Source organism: Balaenoptera physalus (assembly GCF_965194825.1).
Source record: "Balaenoptera physalus genome assembly, chromosome: 12".
NCBI lineage: Eukaryota > Metazoa > Chordata > Mammalia > Artiodactyla > Balaenopteridae > Balaenoptera > Balaenoptera physalus.
Window position 1 is genome coordinate 58,308,752 of NC_138897.1, and position 17,895 is coordinate 58,326,646.

At 38.6% G+C, this 17,895-nt stretch overlaps 1 protein-coding gene across 1 annotated transcript in view; it reads left to right on the forward strand.

The window, feature by feature from the left end:
* Nucleotides 1-17,895, forward strand: part of ABHD3 (abhydrolase domain containing 3, phospholipase) — a 54,013-nt gene that overhangs the window by 5,428 nt on the left and 30,690 nt on the right. Inside the window, exon 4 of the mRNA XM_082418730.1 lies at nucleotides 9,653-9,698. Within this exon, the coding sequence (XP_082274856.1) occupies nucleotides 9,653-9,698 (46 nt within the window). The remainder of the gene's footprint in view (nucleotides 1-9,652; nucleotides 9,699-17,895) is intronic.

Genomic DNA, 17,895 nt, shown 5'->3' on the forward strand with positions numbered 1-17,895 from the left:
TGAGTAAAGGTTAAGAAGTCAAAAGGAAATGGAGTTGAATGGGGAATACTTGGGCCGCCTTCATTGGCAGAGTACATTATGTACTCCCTGAATAAACTTGCCCCTGAGAGGAGAAGAGAACTTGCTGAGCCAGACGACCCAGTCATTCTTCAAAATTGTATCAATCAGGCAAGTCCTTCATCTCCTGGAGGGCAAGTGAAATAAGAAAGGCCAGGAGGCCAGGAGTGCATTTAGAGAGAAGCCCTCATAGAAACCAGAGGACTGGAGAAAAAGTCATTCCCTCTAATAAGTTACACCCATATGATTGATAAAGTAGTTAGAAATCTCATCCATTTCTTCAAGATTTCTTTTTTAAAAATTCTATTCAGTAATATAGCTGAACAGATATTATTTTGTATACCAGGATAATATCCTATTTTCTTAAATCTTTTACCCATTCTCTGAATTAAGTTACAGCATTTCAACTAAAGTCAGGGAGAAAAACAGTAACTCTGAGAGCATCTTAATCATCTTTTACTCTGACCTCTTTTACTGAGAGCCTTCATCTACTATTTTATTCCACCCCCAACTAATATTAAAAAAGAGTGACCCATCCAGAATTATGTACCAATAAGCTCATTGAAATCTAGGTCAGTCATTAAGTATTTTGGTATAGTAAAGTACAGTATCAGAACCTATATTCCCAAAGAGCATTTGCACAGTCTAGTGGAAGTGACAAAGAATATTCAGTAGTAGGGAAGAAATGCATTAGAGAGGACCAGGATTGGCAACAAGTGACAGAAAAGTCAAAATAACAGTGACTGAAACAAAATACAAGTTTATTTCTCTCTCACGTGAAAATCCAAGAAGGTAGATCGGGACTCTATAGTGTCAGAAAACTAAGTTTCTTTTATCATGTTGCTTTATAACCCATGGCTGCTTCAGCTCCAGCTATCACATCTGCATTCCAACACCCAAGAAAGAGGAAAAAAAGGAGAGTAGAGAATGCAGCATCTCCCTTTAAAGATGCTTTCCAGCAAGTATGCATACCAGTTTTGCTTTTGTCATGTGGGCCTGCTCTTCCTTAGCTGGAAGGGAGGTTTGGAAGTAAAATCTCTATTTTGGGCAGCCATGTACCCAATTGAAATTGGGGGATTCTGTTACTGAGGAAAAAAGGGGAGGGTGGATATTGGGAGATAACTGACAGTCTCTAGCACTGACTGGTCAGAGTGTTGCAAGTGCCAGGATTCTGGACTATCAGAAGCAAGCGAGACATTTTATAGAGAGAAGAAATAGGTCAGCAGGGTCAGATGCAACCGAAAGGGCAAGGAGAATGAGGGTGGATAAAGCACAATTTGAGAAGATTCATTAGAGCAGGAGGAAGGAAGCCCAACTGCTGTGGCAAAGATGACCTCAGGAGACAAGAGCAGGAGTGGGTCATACATTTTTTGTTTGTTTGTTTTGGGTTTTTTTTGTTTTTTGTTTTTGGCTGCACGGCTTGCGGGATCTTAGTTCCCTGACCAGGGTTGGAACCCGGGCCTCCTAAAGTGGAAACGCAGAGAGAGTCCTTACCACTGGACCTCCAGGGAATTCCTGGGTCACACATTTGTTAAGTTTTGACAGAGAAAGGAGAGAAACAGCAGAAGAGGGCAAAGGGATCAACTGAGGAATCTGTCAAGATTGTAGGCTTATGTTTCAAGAAATTTCCTTCTTGCCACATTTAAAAAAAAATACTTACAGAAAGCACTGATTTTCTTCTGTGGTTTGATAGGATCAAGATCTCCTATCCTTCACTGCAGAGCCCACTATTGGTAGCAAGGATGCCATTGTCCATAATTTATCTTTCTGAGAGATTTGAAGTGGGAGATGATTTTAAAGAGGTTAAAATTTGACTACTTTTAAATGTTCCATCCTTTTCCAGTTTGGAGTTTGGACCTGCACATTTTTTATTTAGAGGAAGTAACACCAGCGGAGACTAAGCTTTAGGTGACGTTTAGCATTTCCTGAAGCATTAGGAGTCCATTGGAGGGTCACCCAAAGACTTCCTGAGGGAGGAAGGAAGGGGAGGTTGAACTAAGGAAAATCAGGCAGTGAAACAAAAGGACAAGTTGTGACTACTCTCCAATCTAAAAGCAGTATCTTAGATAAGATGTCATTTAAAATTAACACCAGAATGTTTTTATCTCAAAGTATTTTTATCATTTGTTGTTAAAATAATTTGATTTTTAAAGTTTTGAGAGTGAGTCAGTTAACTGATTATTCATGAGACTGGGTAGATGAAATAATGCTAAATGTTAGAAAGCACTGAATAGAGAACTTAGCTTATTTAATGGCATTTCTGGGAAAAGTTATGGTGGATACCGACAAGTGATCCTATTCTCTAGGGAATAGAGCTGCTGGATGTTCCACTGTAAAATGATACCTTAATTAACAAACTTTCAGGCACAAAGCTCTTTTTATCAGAGCTGGCATGCACTCAAAGGGTACCCTATGTTCAGAGCACCCATCCTCTTTGGAAAAAGAGACTTTAATGTCACTAGTTTAGACAGCACAGGGCAGTGTGGTGAGCTAGTTAAGTGGATCACTGAGTCAGATCTGCCTGCTTTCAGATCCCAGCTCTGTCACACACTACCTGTGTATCCAGGGATGAATTATTTAGTCACCCTGTGCCTCAGTTGTCTCATCGGTACAGATACCTATACTTCATAGGGTTATAAGGATTGCATGTAATGTATATGAAGAACCTTGGCCCATGATGAACATTTTTTAAAGTATTAAGCTATGAAAGTTAAAGGAGTGAGTCAGGCCACCATTGTCTGGCTTAGAAAAGAGCCTTGCTCTTTTAGTCTGGTCAGATGAAAATGAGGTACGTACTGTCTCAGCCCTATTACCAGGTGAGAAACCATCCCAGGAGGGCCCAGAGATGGCAGTGTGACTGGCCAGGCAGCGGGTGGACCAGGGAGAAGGAAGGTAATGCCTTGCTAAGATGGAGCGGCCGCTGGAATCTGCATCCTGGAACACATACATGTCGCTGACTCGGTTTTGGGAAATAAAGTTGCCAGCAGTGATCTGTGACACTGGAATAATTCCTATTAGTTCACATAATTAGTGTAGAACACTTTTGTTCTAAATAGGGTTTTCTGTAGGTTAGTTCAACTGGGTCTTAAGTTAACAGAATGTACAGAGATACCAAAGAGACCTAGCTAGAATTCAAAGGAGTAAGATAAAATATGAGAACGTCAGAAAGCAACTGAGTAAATGTTAGGGAAAATGAGAGAGCTAATGGGAAAAAAAAGATTCCAGTAAAATGTTTTAAGAGATTGCTGAAAGAGAACTCTTGATGTTAATTGTATAATAAGGTTTTTAGCTTCCTCACATCAAAGATAACTTTGACTCTTTTTCCCCTTGTGGCCACTGGTTTTGAAATATTATGCCTAATAAATTGCATTTAATTAAATATTAACTTGTTGGTCTTTTTTTGTTTTAAATTCGTAGGGCCACTTAGAGCTTATGATCAGCAAAAAATAATTAGAATTGCCATTTTTGTTTACTATAATAAAATTTAGCTTAGTTGAGTGCCTGCCGCATGATAGGCCCCATACTAGGTGCTACACATAGGTTATCTTATTTAATATGTACTCAATTCCAAGATATGTATTATTATCCCCATTCTACCAACCAAAAACAGAACTACAGTGTTAGTAATTTCACCAAAATTAGACAGTGTGTGACAGGGTTAAGGTTCACCTGTACAGCCTTGCTGCAGAAAAATGTATGATTTCTGTTAGGCTATTTGAAAAATTGGTCATTTTTGAAAACTCTCCTTTACTACTTTTTTACACCCTTGGATGTCTCAGGCTCCTAACTTGGGAACAAGTAGCTCCTCAAATCCCATGATTGTTGCCTATCAGGATAATGTAGACCTGTAATATCATAGGACTCAGTTTTATGAGGGAAATTCAAGACAGGACAGGCAAATAAGTCATGTTTCCTACTCAGGGAATAGATTTTATAGGGAAAGAGTTGAAACAAGAGAATGAGGTTCTTGAATTATGAATGTAACTTTCAGTGTTCTCCATTACCATGTGATAATCAGCAGTTGGGTAGTAATACAGTCAGTAATATATTCTTGTTAACTACGTGTTTGATTTCTGATGCTTCATATTCTAGAAGAAGGTACATGAATTATGTTTATCTGTCATAATCCCTTTATGACCTTAGTGAGGTTGGAAATGTTCAGGTATTATCATTTTTTAAAAAGAATGTGTATTATGCTGTTGGATGTAGTGTTATATAAATGTAAATTAGGTTAAGACAGTTGATAGTGTTATTGATATACTTTATAACTTTATTAATTTTTTTGTCTCGTTGATGGAAAGATGTTAAAATCAACTATGATTGTGGATTTTCTCTGATTCCATTTAATTCTGTCCATTTTTGCTTTGTGTATTTGGAAACTCTGTTATTACTCACATATACATTTATGATTGTTAATCTTCCTATGAATGAACTCTTATGTCATTATGAAATGTCCTTCTTTATCTCTGGTTGTGATATCAATCTGATGTTACTGTAGCCACTCCAGCCTTCTTATGCTTACTGTTTATGTGATATATCTTTTTTTATATGTTATCTTTCAAAATATCTGTGTTTATATTTAAAGTGTATTGCTTGTAGACAGCATATAGTTGGGTCCTGAAGGTTTTATCCAGTCTGACAATTTCTGCCTTTTAATTAGAGTTTTTAGTTCAATCACATTTAATGTCATTATTGATATGGTAGATATAAAGTTTATCATTTTAGTATTTGTTTTCTGATTTTTGATTCCCTCATTCCCCTTTCACTTTTCTCTCTCTTTTTGAGTCGATTAGTTGTGTCTTTTTATCAAATTTGCAAAAATTTTGGCCATTATTTCTTCACATATTTTTTCTGCCCTATTCTCTCCTCTCTTTCTGGGACCAAAATTACATGTATGTTAGATCTTTTGATGATGTACCCAAAATCAATGAAGTTCTACTCATTTTTTTCAATCTTTTTTTCTCCCTCATCTTGAGACTGGAACTGCAATTTGCAAATCCAGTGAACTTTTTATTTCAGATATTGTATTTTTTTAATCTAGATTTTCCATTTTTGATAGGTTTTATTCCTCTGCTGCTATTTCCTTTTTTAAAAAAAAAATTCATTACAAGCTTATTTTCTTCTGTGTCCTTGAGTATAGTTGTAATAGCTGCTTTAAATCCTCACCTATTAATTCTAACACCTGGACTGTCTCAGGATCAGTTACATTGATTATCTTATCTCTTGAGTATGGGTCATGTTTTTCTGTTTCTTCATGGTCTAGTAATTTTAGATTTTGTTCTGGACAGTTTGAATGATCCATTGTAGAGACTCTGAATTCTGTTATTTTTTTTTTTAAACTTTTTTATTTATTTATATTTATTTTTGACTGTGTTGGGTCTTCGTTTCTGTGCGAGGGCTTTCTCTAGTTGCGGCAAGCGGGGGCCACTCTTCATCGCGGTGCGCGGGCCTCTCACTGTCGCGGCCTCTCTTGTTGCGGAGCACAGGCTCCAGACGCGCAGGCTCAGTGGTTGTGGCTCACGGGCCCAGCCGCTCCGCGGCATGTGGGATCCTCCCAGACCAGGGCTCGAACCCATGTCCCCTGCATTGGCAGGCGGATTCCCAACCACTGCACCACCAGGGAAGCCCTGTTATATTTTTTAAAAAGAGTTTCTATATATTTTCTAATGACTGATTTTTGTTTATCAGGCAGATAATTTGGGTAAACTCAAATTCAAACTCTGTCCCCTCTGTAGTAGACAGCAGCTGAAATCTCTGTTCAGTTTTTTATCCTTAATTGGACTGCTTAGAGTCTACATCACAGAATGCTCAGCCAGATTTTGTGACCATTTTTTAAATCCGGAACTTAGGACTCTGCCTCTGTATCTCTCTTTTCTGAGATTTCCCCCTTTCTCTAACTTTTGTAGTTGCATCAAACTCTGTTTTCTGGTTTTCAAGCCCATGAGATTGAACATTTCTATTTGACCTTTATCCATTACTAATACCAGCTGGTGCCTCCCCTCAGCCAAAAAGCTGTGAAAAGAAACTCACCCAATGGCATTTTTTTCTTCCAAGTGTCAACTCCCGTTTAGTTTCTGCCTGCTTTGGTTGTTCTCCATCACCTTTATAATTTATCAAGCACTTATTTTTTATTCTATGGAAGGGTTGGCCCAGTAGGAGCTACCATGACATTTCTGGAAGCAGAACTTCCTTGTCGTCTTTTCTTAACCTGGCATTCTGAACCCTATGCCTATTTTGATGCTAACCTATTTTTCCATCTTTATTTTCTATCATTATCCTACTATGTAGTCATGTTTCAGCTAAAATGATCTATTTTCTCATCCCTCAGAAACTTTTATACATTCCTACCTTATATCTTTGCTCACATTGCTCCCTTCAGCCCATATTATATCTCACATTTTCCTTCTGCTGAAATCTTTACCATTTTCTGAGTCTCAGCATAAGATCTATCTGCCTTTTTCATGAATCCTTTCCTAATGAATTTTGCCCATCCTAACCTCATAAGGCTTTATTATCTATACCACTCGCTGGACGTTGAATCACATACTACCTTGTGATATCACTTTTATTGTGGTCACTCATCTGAAAGTATAATGCATTTCTTTTCAACCTAATTAGATTATACTCTTCTTGAGGCCAGGAACCTTATATTTTTATTTTGTTTTCCTCCTACAAGCACTAACTCAATCTTTAATTCAGTAACTAGTCTGTTTAATAAATTTTTGAATGAATGAGTCATTCCAATATTAATATTCATGTAAAATGCCTAGAAGATAATCTGGCACGTAGTAAACACTAATAAATATTATCTGTTATTATTATCTGAAATCAGCATAATGATCTCTGAATATTCCTCTCACTCCATCCTTTGCTGATTATTATTTCTATTCACAGACTCAAAGACTTGTGGAATCTTAGAACTGGAAAATATTTAAAGTTGTATGATAAAATCCCTTTATTCTGGTAGATCACTGGGCTTGAGCAGACTCAAGGCTATCTGTCCCATTTCACTGTAACAGTGGTTCTCAGCCAAGTGGTTCTCAACAGCCCTACTACAAAGAAGTATTTGATCCAAAATGTCCGTAGTGCCCAAGGTTGAGAAATCCTGGGCTGTTGAGAAATCCTCATTTTCATTAAGTGAAAATCATCTGCTTTCCTAATTAACGTGTTCTGTTGTCATAGAAAGTTCTCAATATCAGATTTTTATTTAGTATTTCTTCTCTTTATTTATATTTTCCCTGTTTTGAGAGGAAAATTTAAATAGTTAAAGTATGTAGGAAAAATAAATTTTGCAGAACAATTTCCCTCCTAGACATACCCTTTAAAATTGGGAGAAACTGTAAAACTTATTTGGAGAGAGCTGTTATAAAGTTAAGAGGGGCTTATCAAATGTCTTAGGAATAGTAGGTGTTTCACAGCCTGCTCTTTTCGTTTTACTGAAGTGTCAAGTGTCCCCTGATGACGGTCAGGGCAGAAAAGGGGTTAAACGAAAGCAGCTAATTGCTTGTCACCAACTGGAGTGGGAGAAAGGGACCAAAGGGCAGCCGTCATTCTGCCTCCCTCCATAGCTGCTCTCTGCTTCATCCTCCCTTATTTCTCTGCCTCATTCCCAAGGCTAGAGGTATATACAGTGATGACATTGTCAGAAACAAAGACCTATGGAGACGTCAGTACAGTTTCTCCTCTAGCAAGAGATAGCAGAGCTGTGATCCACTTTTCAAGGTTGCCTAAAGGAAAGTTACAAACATCCCAGTCTGTAATTTGGAAGAAAATCCCAGATGTATAGGCTGCTTTTTCCTGAGTTTGCAGATCAACGTTTTCTTTCCCCTCACTAATTCTGTTCCCTTCTCTCAGGAGCAGTCACATGATGGTATCTTGCCCCAGAAGCCATTTTTATCCTTATGTAGTGTTTGCACTTTGAAAGTGGTTCTTTTCTAAATGACGGGAAGCTTCGAGGTTCAAGGTCACAACTAACTTTAGCCCCGATTCCTGTGTTACTTATGTGCTTATGCAAGTAAATACAAGTGGCTGTCTGTCTTGCCATTCTTTTTAGCAAGAAAAGATTAAAGACTAACTGACCCTACCTAACTTTTCTGCATGTTTTTATAGTATATTTAAAATCTTTCTCTGACTAGTCAATAAAATGTAATATTTCTAGCCTTTTCTCAAATTAGATTTCTGAGATATTAGAACATTTTTCTTCTTTTTTTTGATAGATTTAGTTAATTAATTAATTAAATTTTTTTTTTTTTTTTGGCTGCGTTGGGTCTTTGTTGCTGTGTGCAGGCTTTCTCTAGTTGCGGTGAGCGGGGGCTACTCTTCATTGCGGTGCGAGGGCTTTTCATTGCGGTGGCTTCTCTTGTGGTGGAGCACGGGCTCTAGGTGCGCGGGGTTCAGTAGTTGTGGCATGCGGGCTTCAGTAGTTGTGGCATGCGGGCTTCAGTAGTTGTGACTCAAGGGCTTAGTTGCACCACGGCATACGGGATCTTCCCGGACCAGGGCTCGAACCCGTGTCCTCTGCATTGGCAGGTGGATTCTTAACCACTGCGCCACCATGGAAGCCCTGTCACATATATTCTTAATTATAGGCTTTTTGTATTTATTTCTTCTGTGTTAAATACATCATGAAAATAAAGATAATAAATGCTTTAAATGCAAAAAGGGGAGGGGTTAAATTAGAACCTTAAATGGTCTTGATTGATTATAAGTAGATAGACAAAACAAAATGAATTTTAATTGACATGAATATAGATTCACTAAATCAAAGAGAACCCATGCAGACACAAGTCAGGATTTTGTCTGAGGATGGCAAAAATACATATCCAGGATTATGGTTGACGGAAAGTTTTGTCAGTGCAGAATGACTGTGTAAAGGTTAGCATTGTGCTGCAACTACCACTGCTACTAATTAGCTAACTGTCGTTGTTTACTTACTGTGAGCCAGCACTGCTCTAAAGCCCTTTACATATGACCATTGACCTAGGAGAGGCAAACAGGATTATAGGACACACAGCTAGTCTTTCCTCCCCTAGGTCAGCTGAACACCAAGCAGTAGCATAGTGGGGGCCCAACCTTCCAACCCAGATGCCATGCTCCTTGCAGCTCTACCTGTAGTGATGTTTTCACCACAGGTAAAATTCCAGTGTCTGTGTTTGCCGAGCCTTGAGGGAACAAGAGCTGTTTCTCAGGATAGGAATAGATGCTTATTAATGTTGCAAATAGAATAGGTAGAGGACGTATTTTTTTTAATTTGAGGCAAAAACATTTAAGTTTGACTTGTATTCAGACTTGTTTTAATAATACTTATTGGAGGCCTACACATATACATAGGAAGTAGTTGTAAAAATTCTGCTTTTGGTAGGAAAATTTAACATCACTTTGATACACAGTTTTCTGGTTTGAACCCACATGCTGAATTTAGAGAACTAGAAATGTATTTTAGTGCATTTAATGAAATTATCAAGCATCCTCATTTCTTTGGAACAGATTTCTAAGAACCTTTCAGTGCTCTAAAACGGTGCCAATAAGATGATTTTTATATTATATTGTAAGAATCATGTGTAAAAATAACAAAAATTACTTTCCTGGTTTTTAGATGTGTGGTTTTTAACAACAGAGGAGTGGCAGGGGAGAATCTCTTGGTAAGTAAATTTAAATTAATCACAACGGCTTAATTTTTAAAAGAATCATTTCCAGTTTTATAACAAAAACATATTCCTTTTTATTTAAGACAGCTTATTATGTAAGCAATACAAGTTCATTGTGGAAAAATATGGATAAGAAAAAAAAAGGAAACCCATAATTATACGACCAGGGGAACCCCCTTAGTCTATGTTCATCCAGATCTCATATTTAAATTTTAAAATGTAATATATTTCTATTTTTTAAATTAAGGCTTTATTTTATAACTTAACTTTTATACTTACCATATTTTAGCATCAGTAAATATTTATCTACATCATTTTTAATGCAAAACATATTTTCTTTAAAAATTAACTGGTACAAAAAAAATTAACCAGTACAATAATACATTTTTAATTAAGAAATTTACTGTCGTCATGAAATGGACTGACTGCATGTTATATGCCTATTTGCCTGCCACAGTTTACATGGAGGAAATGTTATTTTAAATCAGCTTTTTTTTCCCTCTAACCCCTAAAGTTTTTGCTAGGATAGAAGTTCTTCCATCTCTTGGAAAATCATCACTCTGTCTGATGTTAACCTGTGAGTTGGAATGAGAAATATTACACTTACTGAAATTTTCTTGAAGCTTTTCAACTGTTAGTACCTCACCACTTCAACAGGTCAAAGGCAATTCTATCAGAATAGAAAGAAACTTTTTTTCTGGGTCATTGATAGAGAATGATATTAAGACTATAAATAATTAAGTCACGATGGAAATAAAAATTTACAATCATGTCACTGTGTCAGTACATTATGAGAATTTGGGAAAAAAAAAAAAAAAGAGCTCTTGCACTTTCCTTTATAGTAAGTTAAGTCCTGGAGGGGATCAAGATCAACATGATTTCAAAAGCTAAAGTTATAAAGTGTTTACGGTCTCACTCAAGTGCCTCGTGAAGGTGAAGGTTCACATTTCCTTACTTAGTCTGGCCCTTTAGGAATCTTGTAGACAGGTGGTAGGTATTCTAAAGGGAAAGATTTGAACTTGTCACTCTGGCTCTGGACTAAGCAAATTGTTTTTGAGCAGCTCTTGTCTGCTGTGTGTCCTTCTAGGTGCTTCCAGGACACAAAGATGGGGAAGACATGGTCTGAGGCTCTCAAGAAAATAATGTGCTGCAAAGTAAAATCCATTCGGTTCCATAAAGTGAGAGATAAGGATCTGTTCATTTAGCAAAGCTGTGTTGTATACCTACTAAATCAGGCACTGTACAAGGCAATAGAGTGAGGAGTGCACACATTATTACACACAACCCTAACCCTTATTTAGGAGCTTTAACTTAAGTTGCAGGAGATGGGCAGATACATAAAAATATACACAATACAGTGTGACCACAGGAAGGTTTATTAAGGCTACAGAGCATAGAGGGAAGGAGTAACTAACTGCCCCAGGGGAGGTGGCAGAATATCGCAGTGGAGGTGGATTTGGGTTGGATCTTGAAGGCCATGGTATTGAACCAGCAGAGGGGATAGGGGAGCTTTCTCAGCATGAAAAGCAAGGTATTAAAGAGAGTAGTAGCAAGTACGTATTTGTGGAGGGATAAAAATGATGATCATTTTATCTAATGTTTATTGAGTCCATAGAATATATCATTATATCTTTTTGTACTCGATGTTCAGCAATAGAAACAACCCCGTGATTTAGGTAAGTGTAGCCACCATCATCCCCATTTTCCAGATGAAGAAAATGAGGCACAAATAGGTTAAGAACTTGCTCTCACTGAGAAATTCAGAGCCAGGATTCAGACCCAGGTAGGCTGACTATGTGCTTATGTTCTTGACCATAATACTGTGCTCCCTCTCATTACTCAGGAAGTGATAGGAATTCTCCCAGAAGGGTAGGGCCAGATTTTGAAGAGTCATGTGTAGAATTCCAAGGAACCTAGTATTGAACCATTGACTTTTTTTTTTTAAAGTTTGGTTTTATTGAGGTATAATTGACATATAAAATAACTTGGTCATGGTCATGTTTTAGAAGGAGAACCATGGCAGAAAAGTGATGGAGGGGAAGGAGGCTGGAGGCTGGGAAATCTGTTAGAAGGCAGTTATTAAAGACCTATCCAGAGTGTGAACGCAGAGGTAGGGGGGAGGAAGGGGAGAGAACAAAAATGAGGGGTCTTCATGGGGCAGAAAGAATAGTATGGTGGGAAGTGAAGAGACGGGAGTCAAGGTTGGCATGTCTAGTTTTGCTGACTTCTAAAAGGCTAATATGGTGAAAGGTAATATTTGCTGAAATAGGAAATTTAGGAGAATTTACAAGCTTTTGGTGTCATCAAAATAACAAATTCAGTTTTAGATATTGAGGATGCTTTTAGGTCATCCAGGTGGAAATTTTTCATAAACAGTTGTATGTACTAGACTGGACCTCAGAAGAGACACACAGGCTGGAGAAAGGAATGGATTATTGGTACGCAGTGGAACCAGGAGGTCAGGAGTGGGTGAGATCGCTTAGGAGCCATTGGTAGAGCAAAGGATAGACTCTTAGAACACAACAAATAGGAAGGAGGAGAGAAAAAGAGGAGGAGGAAGCTTGAAAAACTTTCTACCCTGAGCATTTAAAGTTAATTGGAAATTTACTTTGAAAGAATGCAGCAACCCAGTAACTTTTACCCATAAACTTGCACAGATTTTAAAAAAATCTCCAAGAACACTTTGGGAGACTTTACAAAGGGATGGTAATTAGATACATTTTTTTTTTTTTAAACTTTTAAAGAATTCAGTGAGTTCTAAGTGAGAGGATAAGAGTAGCTTGATCTCTGGTGTCTTATACAGTGCATCGGGTCGAATTCTGATGAACTGGTACCTCCAGCAAATATCTGTATCATAAAGGCTAATGCCATCTAACTTAAGAAAAAATAAGGATAGCAAATGACTAAAACATAATTATATCCTTTTAGAATAACTGTTTTTGAAAAGAAATTAAAGGGAGTAAATGAATTATAATTTAATATATACTTCTTGTAACCTAATGGATCACAAAAATGAGATGCCAATATTGATTATTAGAGCTAGGTTTGATATTTAGATCCCTTGATAGTCCTTCTTCTTTCTGCCTTAGAGCTATAAACAGTTACTGTTTCAGACTAGAGGAACTCTATGAGTATTTATACCTCACCTTGTTCCAGAAAGGATTTAATGTAGCGCAGACCCAGAGTAAGTAAGACCTTAAGGTAGGCATAAAAAAGAACAAAAGATGAATCAGCAAAGATCAAACAGGAAGGAACCGATTCTAACTGAAATTAACCCAAAAGAGCTAGTAAAGGTGAAATGGAATTTAGGGTAAGCAGTTCTCCTAGGAGTGGAAGAAATGCAAAAGTAAAAGATTTGCTGAAATATGTTGGTGATATACTTAGAATTTATAAGGATTACTATGGCTCCTGCAGAGCAGAATAAGAAAGTAGAATATTTCCACCACCATGTTGTCCTCATTTCCAATTAGTCATTGCAGGATTGAGAGAAAGCCAGAAGCCTTGCTCACTAGGAAATGAGAAGCCTGCATGTTGCCCTTCCTGGGGCTCTGAGCTGTAGAAGACAGAGTCCTAGTCTCAGTAGACTGATCCTCAGATACCCCTGCAGGGTTCTTGGAGCCCTCAAAGTAGACGGTGCTTTTTTTTTTTTAATATTAATTTATTTGGTTGCACTGGGTCTTAGTTGCGGCAGGTGGGCTCCTTAGTTGTGGCACGTGGGCTCCCTAGTTGTGGCTCACTGTCTCCTTAGTTGTGGCATGCGAACTCTTAGTTGCAGCATGCATGTGGGATCTAGTTTCCTGACCAGGGATCGAACCCAGTCCCCCTGCATTGGGTATGCGGAGTCTTAACCACTGAACCACCAGGGAAGTCCCAATGGTGCCTTTTCTTGCTCTCTGCAGATTGGCTTTCAAGAACAGGAATCCAGGAATCCAAGTTATCCACGAACTCCCTAATATTAATGATTACTTTGTGAACTGTCATGTTTCCAGCTTAGTTTAGGAATGATAATCTACAGAGAACTCAGCCAAACCTGATTTTGTTGAACGCTACACAAGGGTCCCTCTCCTTTTGTTTATAAGGTCATGCAGACTTCTATGTCCCTAAACCCAACCAGAAAACCCTCCTAGCCACTTTGGAAAATACTCTGGCAGTTTCTCAAAACCTTAAAATTGAGTTGCCGTATGATGCAGCAATTCCACTCCTAGGTATATACCCGACAAATGAAAATATATGTTCATACAATAACTTGTACACACATATTTGTAGCATCATTATTCATAATAACCAAAAGATGGAAGGAATCAGGATGTCCATTAATGGACAAATGGATAAATAAAATGCAGTACAGCCATGCCATGGAATATTTTTCAGCATTTTAAATGGAATAAAGTACTGACACATGCTACAATATGGATGAACCTTGAGAACATTATGCTAAGTGAAAGAAGCCAGACAAAAGATCACATATTGTGTGATTTCATTTGTACGAAATATTCTGAATAGGCAAATCTATAGAGATGGAAAGAAATATTAGTGGTTGCCTCGGGCGGAGGGAGGTGGGGTGACTGCTAATGGTGGAGGGTTTCTTTTGGGGGTGATGAAAATGTTCTAAAATTGTGATAGTTGTACAACTCTGAATATACTAAAACACACACACACACTGAATTGTATATCTTAAATGGGTGAATTGTATGCTATGTGAATCATGTCTCATAAAGCTGTGAAAAAGGAAAGCCTCCATCAGGTACTTTCCCGTTCAAGTTAGAGCTGGTGAGGGGTCGGGGGGCAACAGTGGAGCAGAAGCCAGAAAATACTTTAAAGCGGTGCTGCTCCAAATGCGGTTTGTCAGCCAACTTCTACTTCTCAAACTATCTGACACAATCCCTGACAGTATGAGGGGCTGCGAGAGAATGTAAGCCACCTTCAGCTCTGAGCACGCTGCCGAGGTGAGGTGATTATTTTTTTTCTCACAGAAATACTCTCTTGGTGAGAGAAGCAGCGTGCTGATTTACATTCTGACGCCAGCCCCTTATCTCACCCTGGACTGGCACTTTAAGTAGCTCTGCTTCAGGGATCCTCTAATCCTAAAAACCTCATTTAGTCGATGAGGACACCACTGGAGAAGTGGGGTGACAGGCTTGACGTCATAAAGCTGATTAGTGGTCTTAGGGCATGAACTTAGACTGTCCAATGTCTTTACGTTTCAGCTCTGGCTTTAAGTCAAGTCAGGCCGAAAAGAGGGTAGAGATAAAGAGGGTTTTCAAAGAGAGGGATCTTGCCTCAATCTCCAATGCCTTGGGTAGTTACTTAAGGACTCAGATCTTGAGAAATCTGCTCTTGTTTCCTACTGAGCTTTTCCACCTTGGAAGCTAATGGGGTATGAGGGATGTAGGGCTCTTTCCCCTCCTGGGCCCTGTTTTCTGAAGGGGGCATTCACAAGGGATTAAGGACCGTAATGGTCTGAGGGAGGAGGAGCATATAGCGCATGACCAGCCAGGGCACAGTTCAGTTGTCAGACTTTCACCTTCAGGCACTGCCTTTCCCACACTCAGTATCTTCCTACTAAACACCACTGTGTCCCACCCAAGTCTGCCCTTTCCTGAATGCTCCCCCAGATAACCTCTCCCTCCTCCCTCTACCCATCAGAACAACCCAGGAAGGCTGTCAGCCAGATGTGATACGAATTCATTGAATCGTATAGAATTTTCTTCTAACACTGATAAGTCCAGTTCAGTAATATCAACTGCTGTAAGTGGTGGGTATGCAAAAGATTGTGCAATTCTCTATATTTAAACAATTTTTAAATAAAAAGAATGTTCAAGTATATAAAGAATTTTAGGAACAGTATATTTTTTAGGAATAACAATGATAATTTTAGGAATAACAATGATGTAATAGCTAGCTACCATTCATCGAAGGCTTCAACTGTGCCAGGTGTTCCTTTATGCCATGAGATGTTTAGCAATACTTCTCTGTGCACTGCAGGGAATCCCTGTAGAACTAGACTTCCCTCTTCCCAAGTGACTCTAGGTAGGTTTTGTCATTCTTGTCAGTGCAGCCTCCTCCTCTCTTGGCTCAGTTCTCACCCTGTTTCCTTATTCTCTTCGAGCAGTTGGTTCTCAGCCCTGGCTGCACAGTAAAAGCCTCTGGGAAGCTTTGAAAAAGTACTGATCCCTGGATGCCATCCCCCAAAGATTCTGATTCATTTGGCCTGGGCTGGAGTCCAGGGGCCTGTGTTTGTCCTAAAACTCCCTGGTGAGTCTAGTCTGCAGGCAGGGCTGAGGTGGTGGGTAGTCCCAGGCTTCCTAGGACCCTGGCCTGAGAACTCCTGTCTGCCTGGCTGACAGGCTCTAAGCCACTAACAGACTGTGCTCATTTATCGGTGTCACTTTGTAGCATGACTGCATAAGCATGTGCCTTGGCTATCCAGAACGTTAGCAGGAGCACGGCATATAGGCTATCTTGGCCCCAGCATTGGCTGGGGTATATCTTGGGGCCCTTTGTTCTGTGGTTGGTTACTTTAAATAATTAACAAATTCTCAGGCAGATTTGGATACCTGGTCATTTTGTATGCCTATCAATGTAGGTGAAATGATTATTCATTAAAGTGCTGGTTTTATTTACATATGCACATACATTTGTTTTCTCTCTTTGTTTAACAAACTCAGTTTCCAAAAATAAGATCAATTTTTCTAAGAATGATTTGGGTAGCTCATTAGGTACTGGGCTGGGAGTGGGTGAAATGAAAGCAAAACAACACAGCAACAAAAACACACTGCAGAGAGCGGTTAAAAAGCATAATTTGGGCTTCCCTGGTGGCGCAGTGGTTGAGAATCTGCCTGCTAATGCAGGGTACACGGGTTCGAGCCCTGGTCTGGGAAGATCCCACATGCCGCGGAGCAACTAGGCCTGTGAGCCACAACTACTGAGCCTGTGCGTCTGGAGCCTGTGCTCCGCAACAAGAGAGGCCGCGATAGTGAGAGGCCCGCGCACCGCGATGAAGAGTGGCCCCCGCTTGCCGCAACTAGAGAAAGCCCTCGCACAGAAACGAAGACCCAACACAGTCAAATATAAATAAATAAATTAATTAATTAAAAAAAAAAAGAGCATACTGTCAAAAAAAAAAAAGCATAATTCGCCTTATTATAAAAGTATTATTCCTTTTGGGGTAGCCTACATCTACACAAGAATCACAGAGTTCATGTAAGCAGCATCTTATCAAATATTTGAGTACAGATCATTAAATACTAGAGAGAAGACTGTAAAATGAAATATTGTAAGCTCTTGATGTTTATCAAGACATTACAATAAAGTAAATGTGAAATTTAAGTGATTTTTAAAAAGACATTTGCGTGCCTTTTTCAGTTTTATTTTTTTCTGGACAGAAAACTGAAATCTTTTTACGAGCTGGCCTTCTTCAGTATTAGATGTGTGGCAGATATTGAGAGAAGGGTCCTGGGTTATGGCTTTTTCTGCAGATTAGCAAATTAATCAGCTCCCAGAATAGCTAGGGAAAGTCAGGCTACCTGATTAACAGGGTGAATTTTAATTTGTTTCTATACCCCCCCAAAAATTTTTAACGAAATTTGCATTTTAAAACAAATGACTTCTAAATCAGGACAAGAAAATTCTCTTTCAGAATAAGGAGAAATCAGTTTGTCTACTTTTTGGAAGTTGATTAAGGGTAAATTAGATGTAGTTCATAGATAAATATAAAATATATGCTTTATTCTTTTCTCATCTATTATGTATAATTAGAAGTAATTTTACTTCATCATTCTCTTCCATGCTTTTTAAAAAGTAACCTCTAAAAAGCCATTTAGCAAATTACTATTGTTTCTCTCTGATCGTAGTTGCAGTTGAACAATTTGAACAATCTTGGTTTGTAATTATTGTCAAATTATTCTAACATAAAATATTGGGTTGGCCAAAAAGTTCGTTCGGGTTTGTCTGTTACATCTTATGGAAAAACAAGAATGAACTTTTTAGCCAACCCATTATTTATGCCCAAACGTCTGCTGAAGGTTACTTATCCTTTAGATTTTCTGCATTTTTCAAGAATACCTTTCCCATCCTCTTCTCACTCTAAAAGGAACTTTCATCACCCAGCTGAATCCTGCCAGGTCTTCCTTCCTCCCTTTAGGGATTAGATGCGGCTTACTTTACCTCTGTTCTGGAAGTATGAAATAAG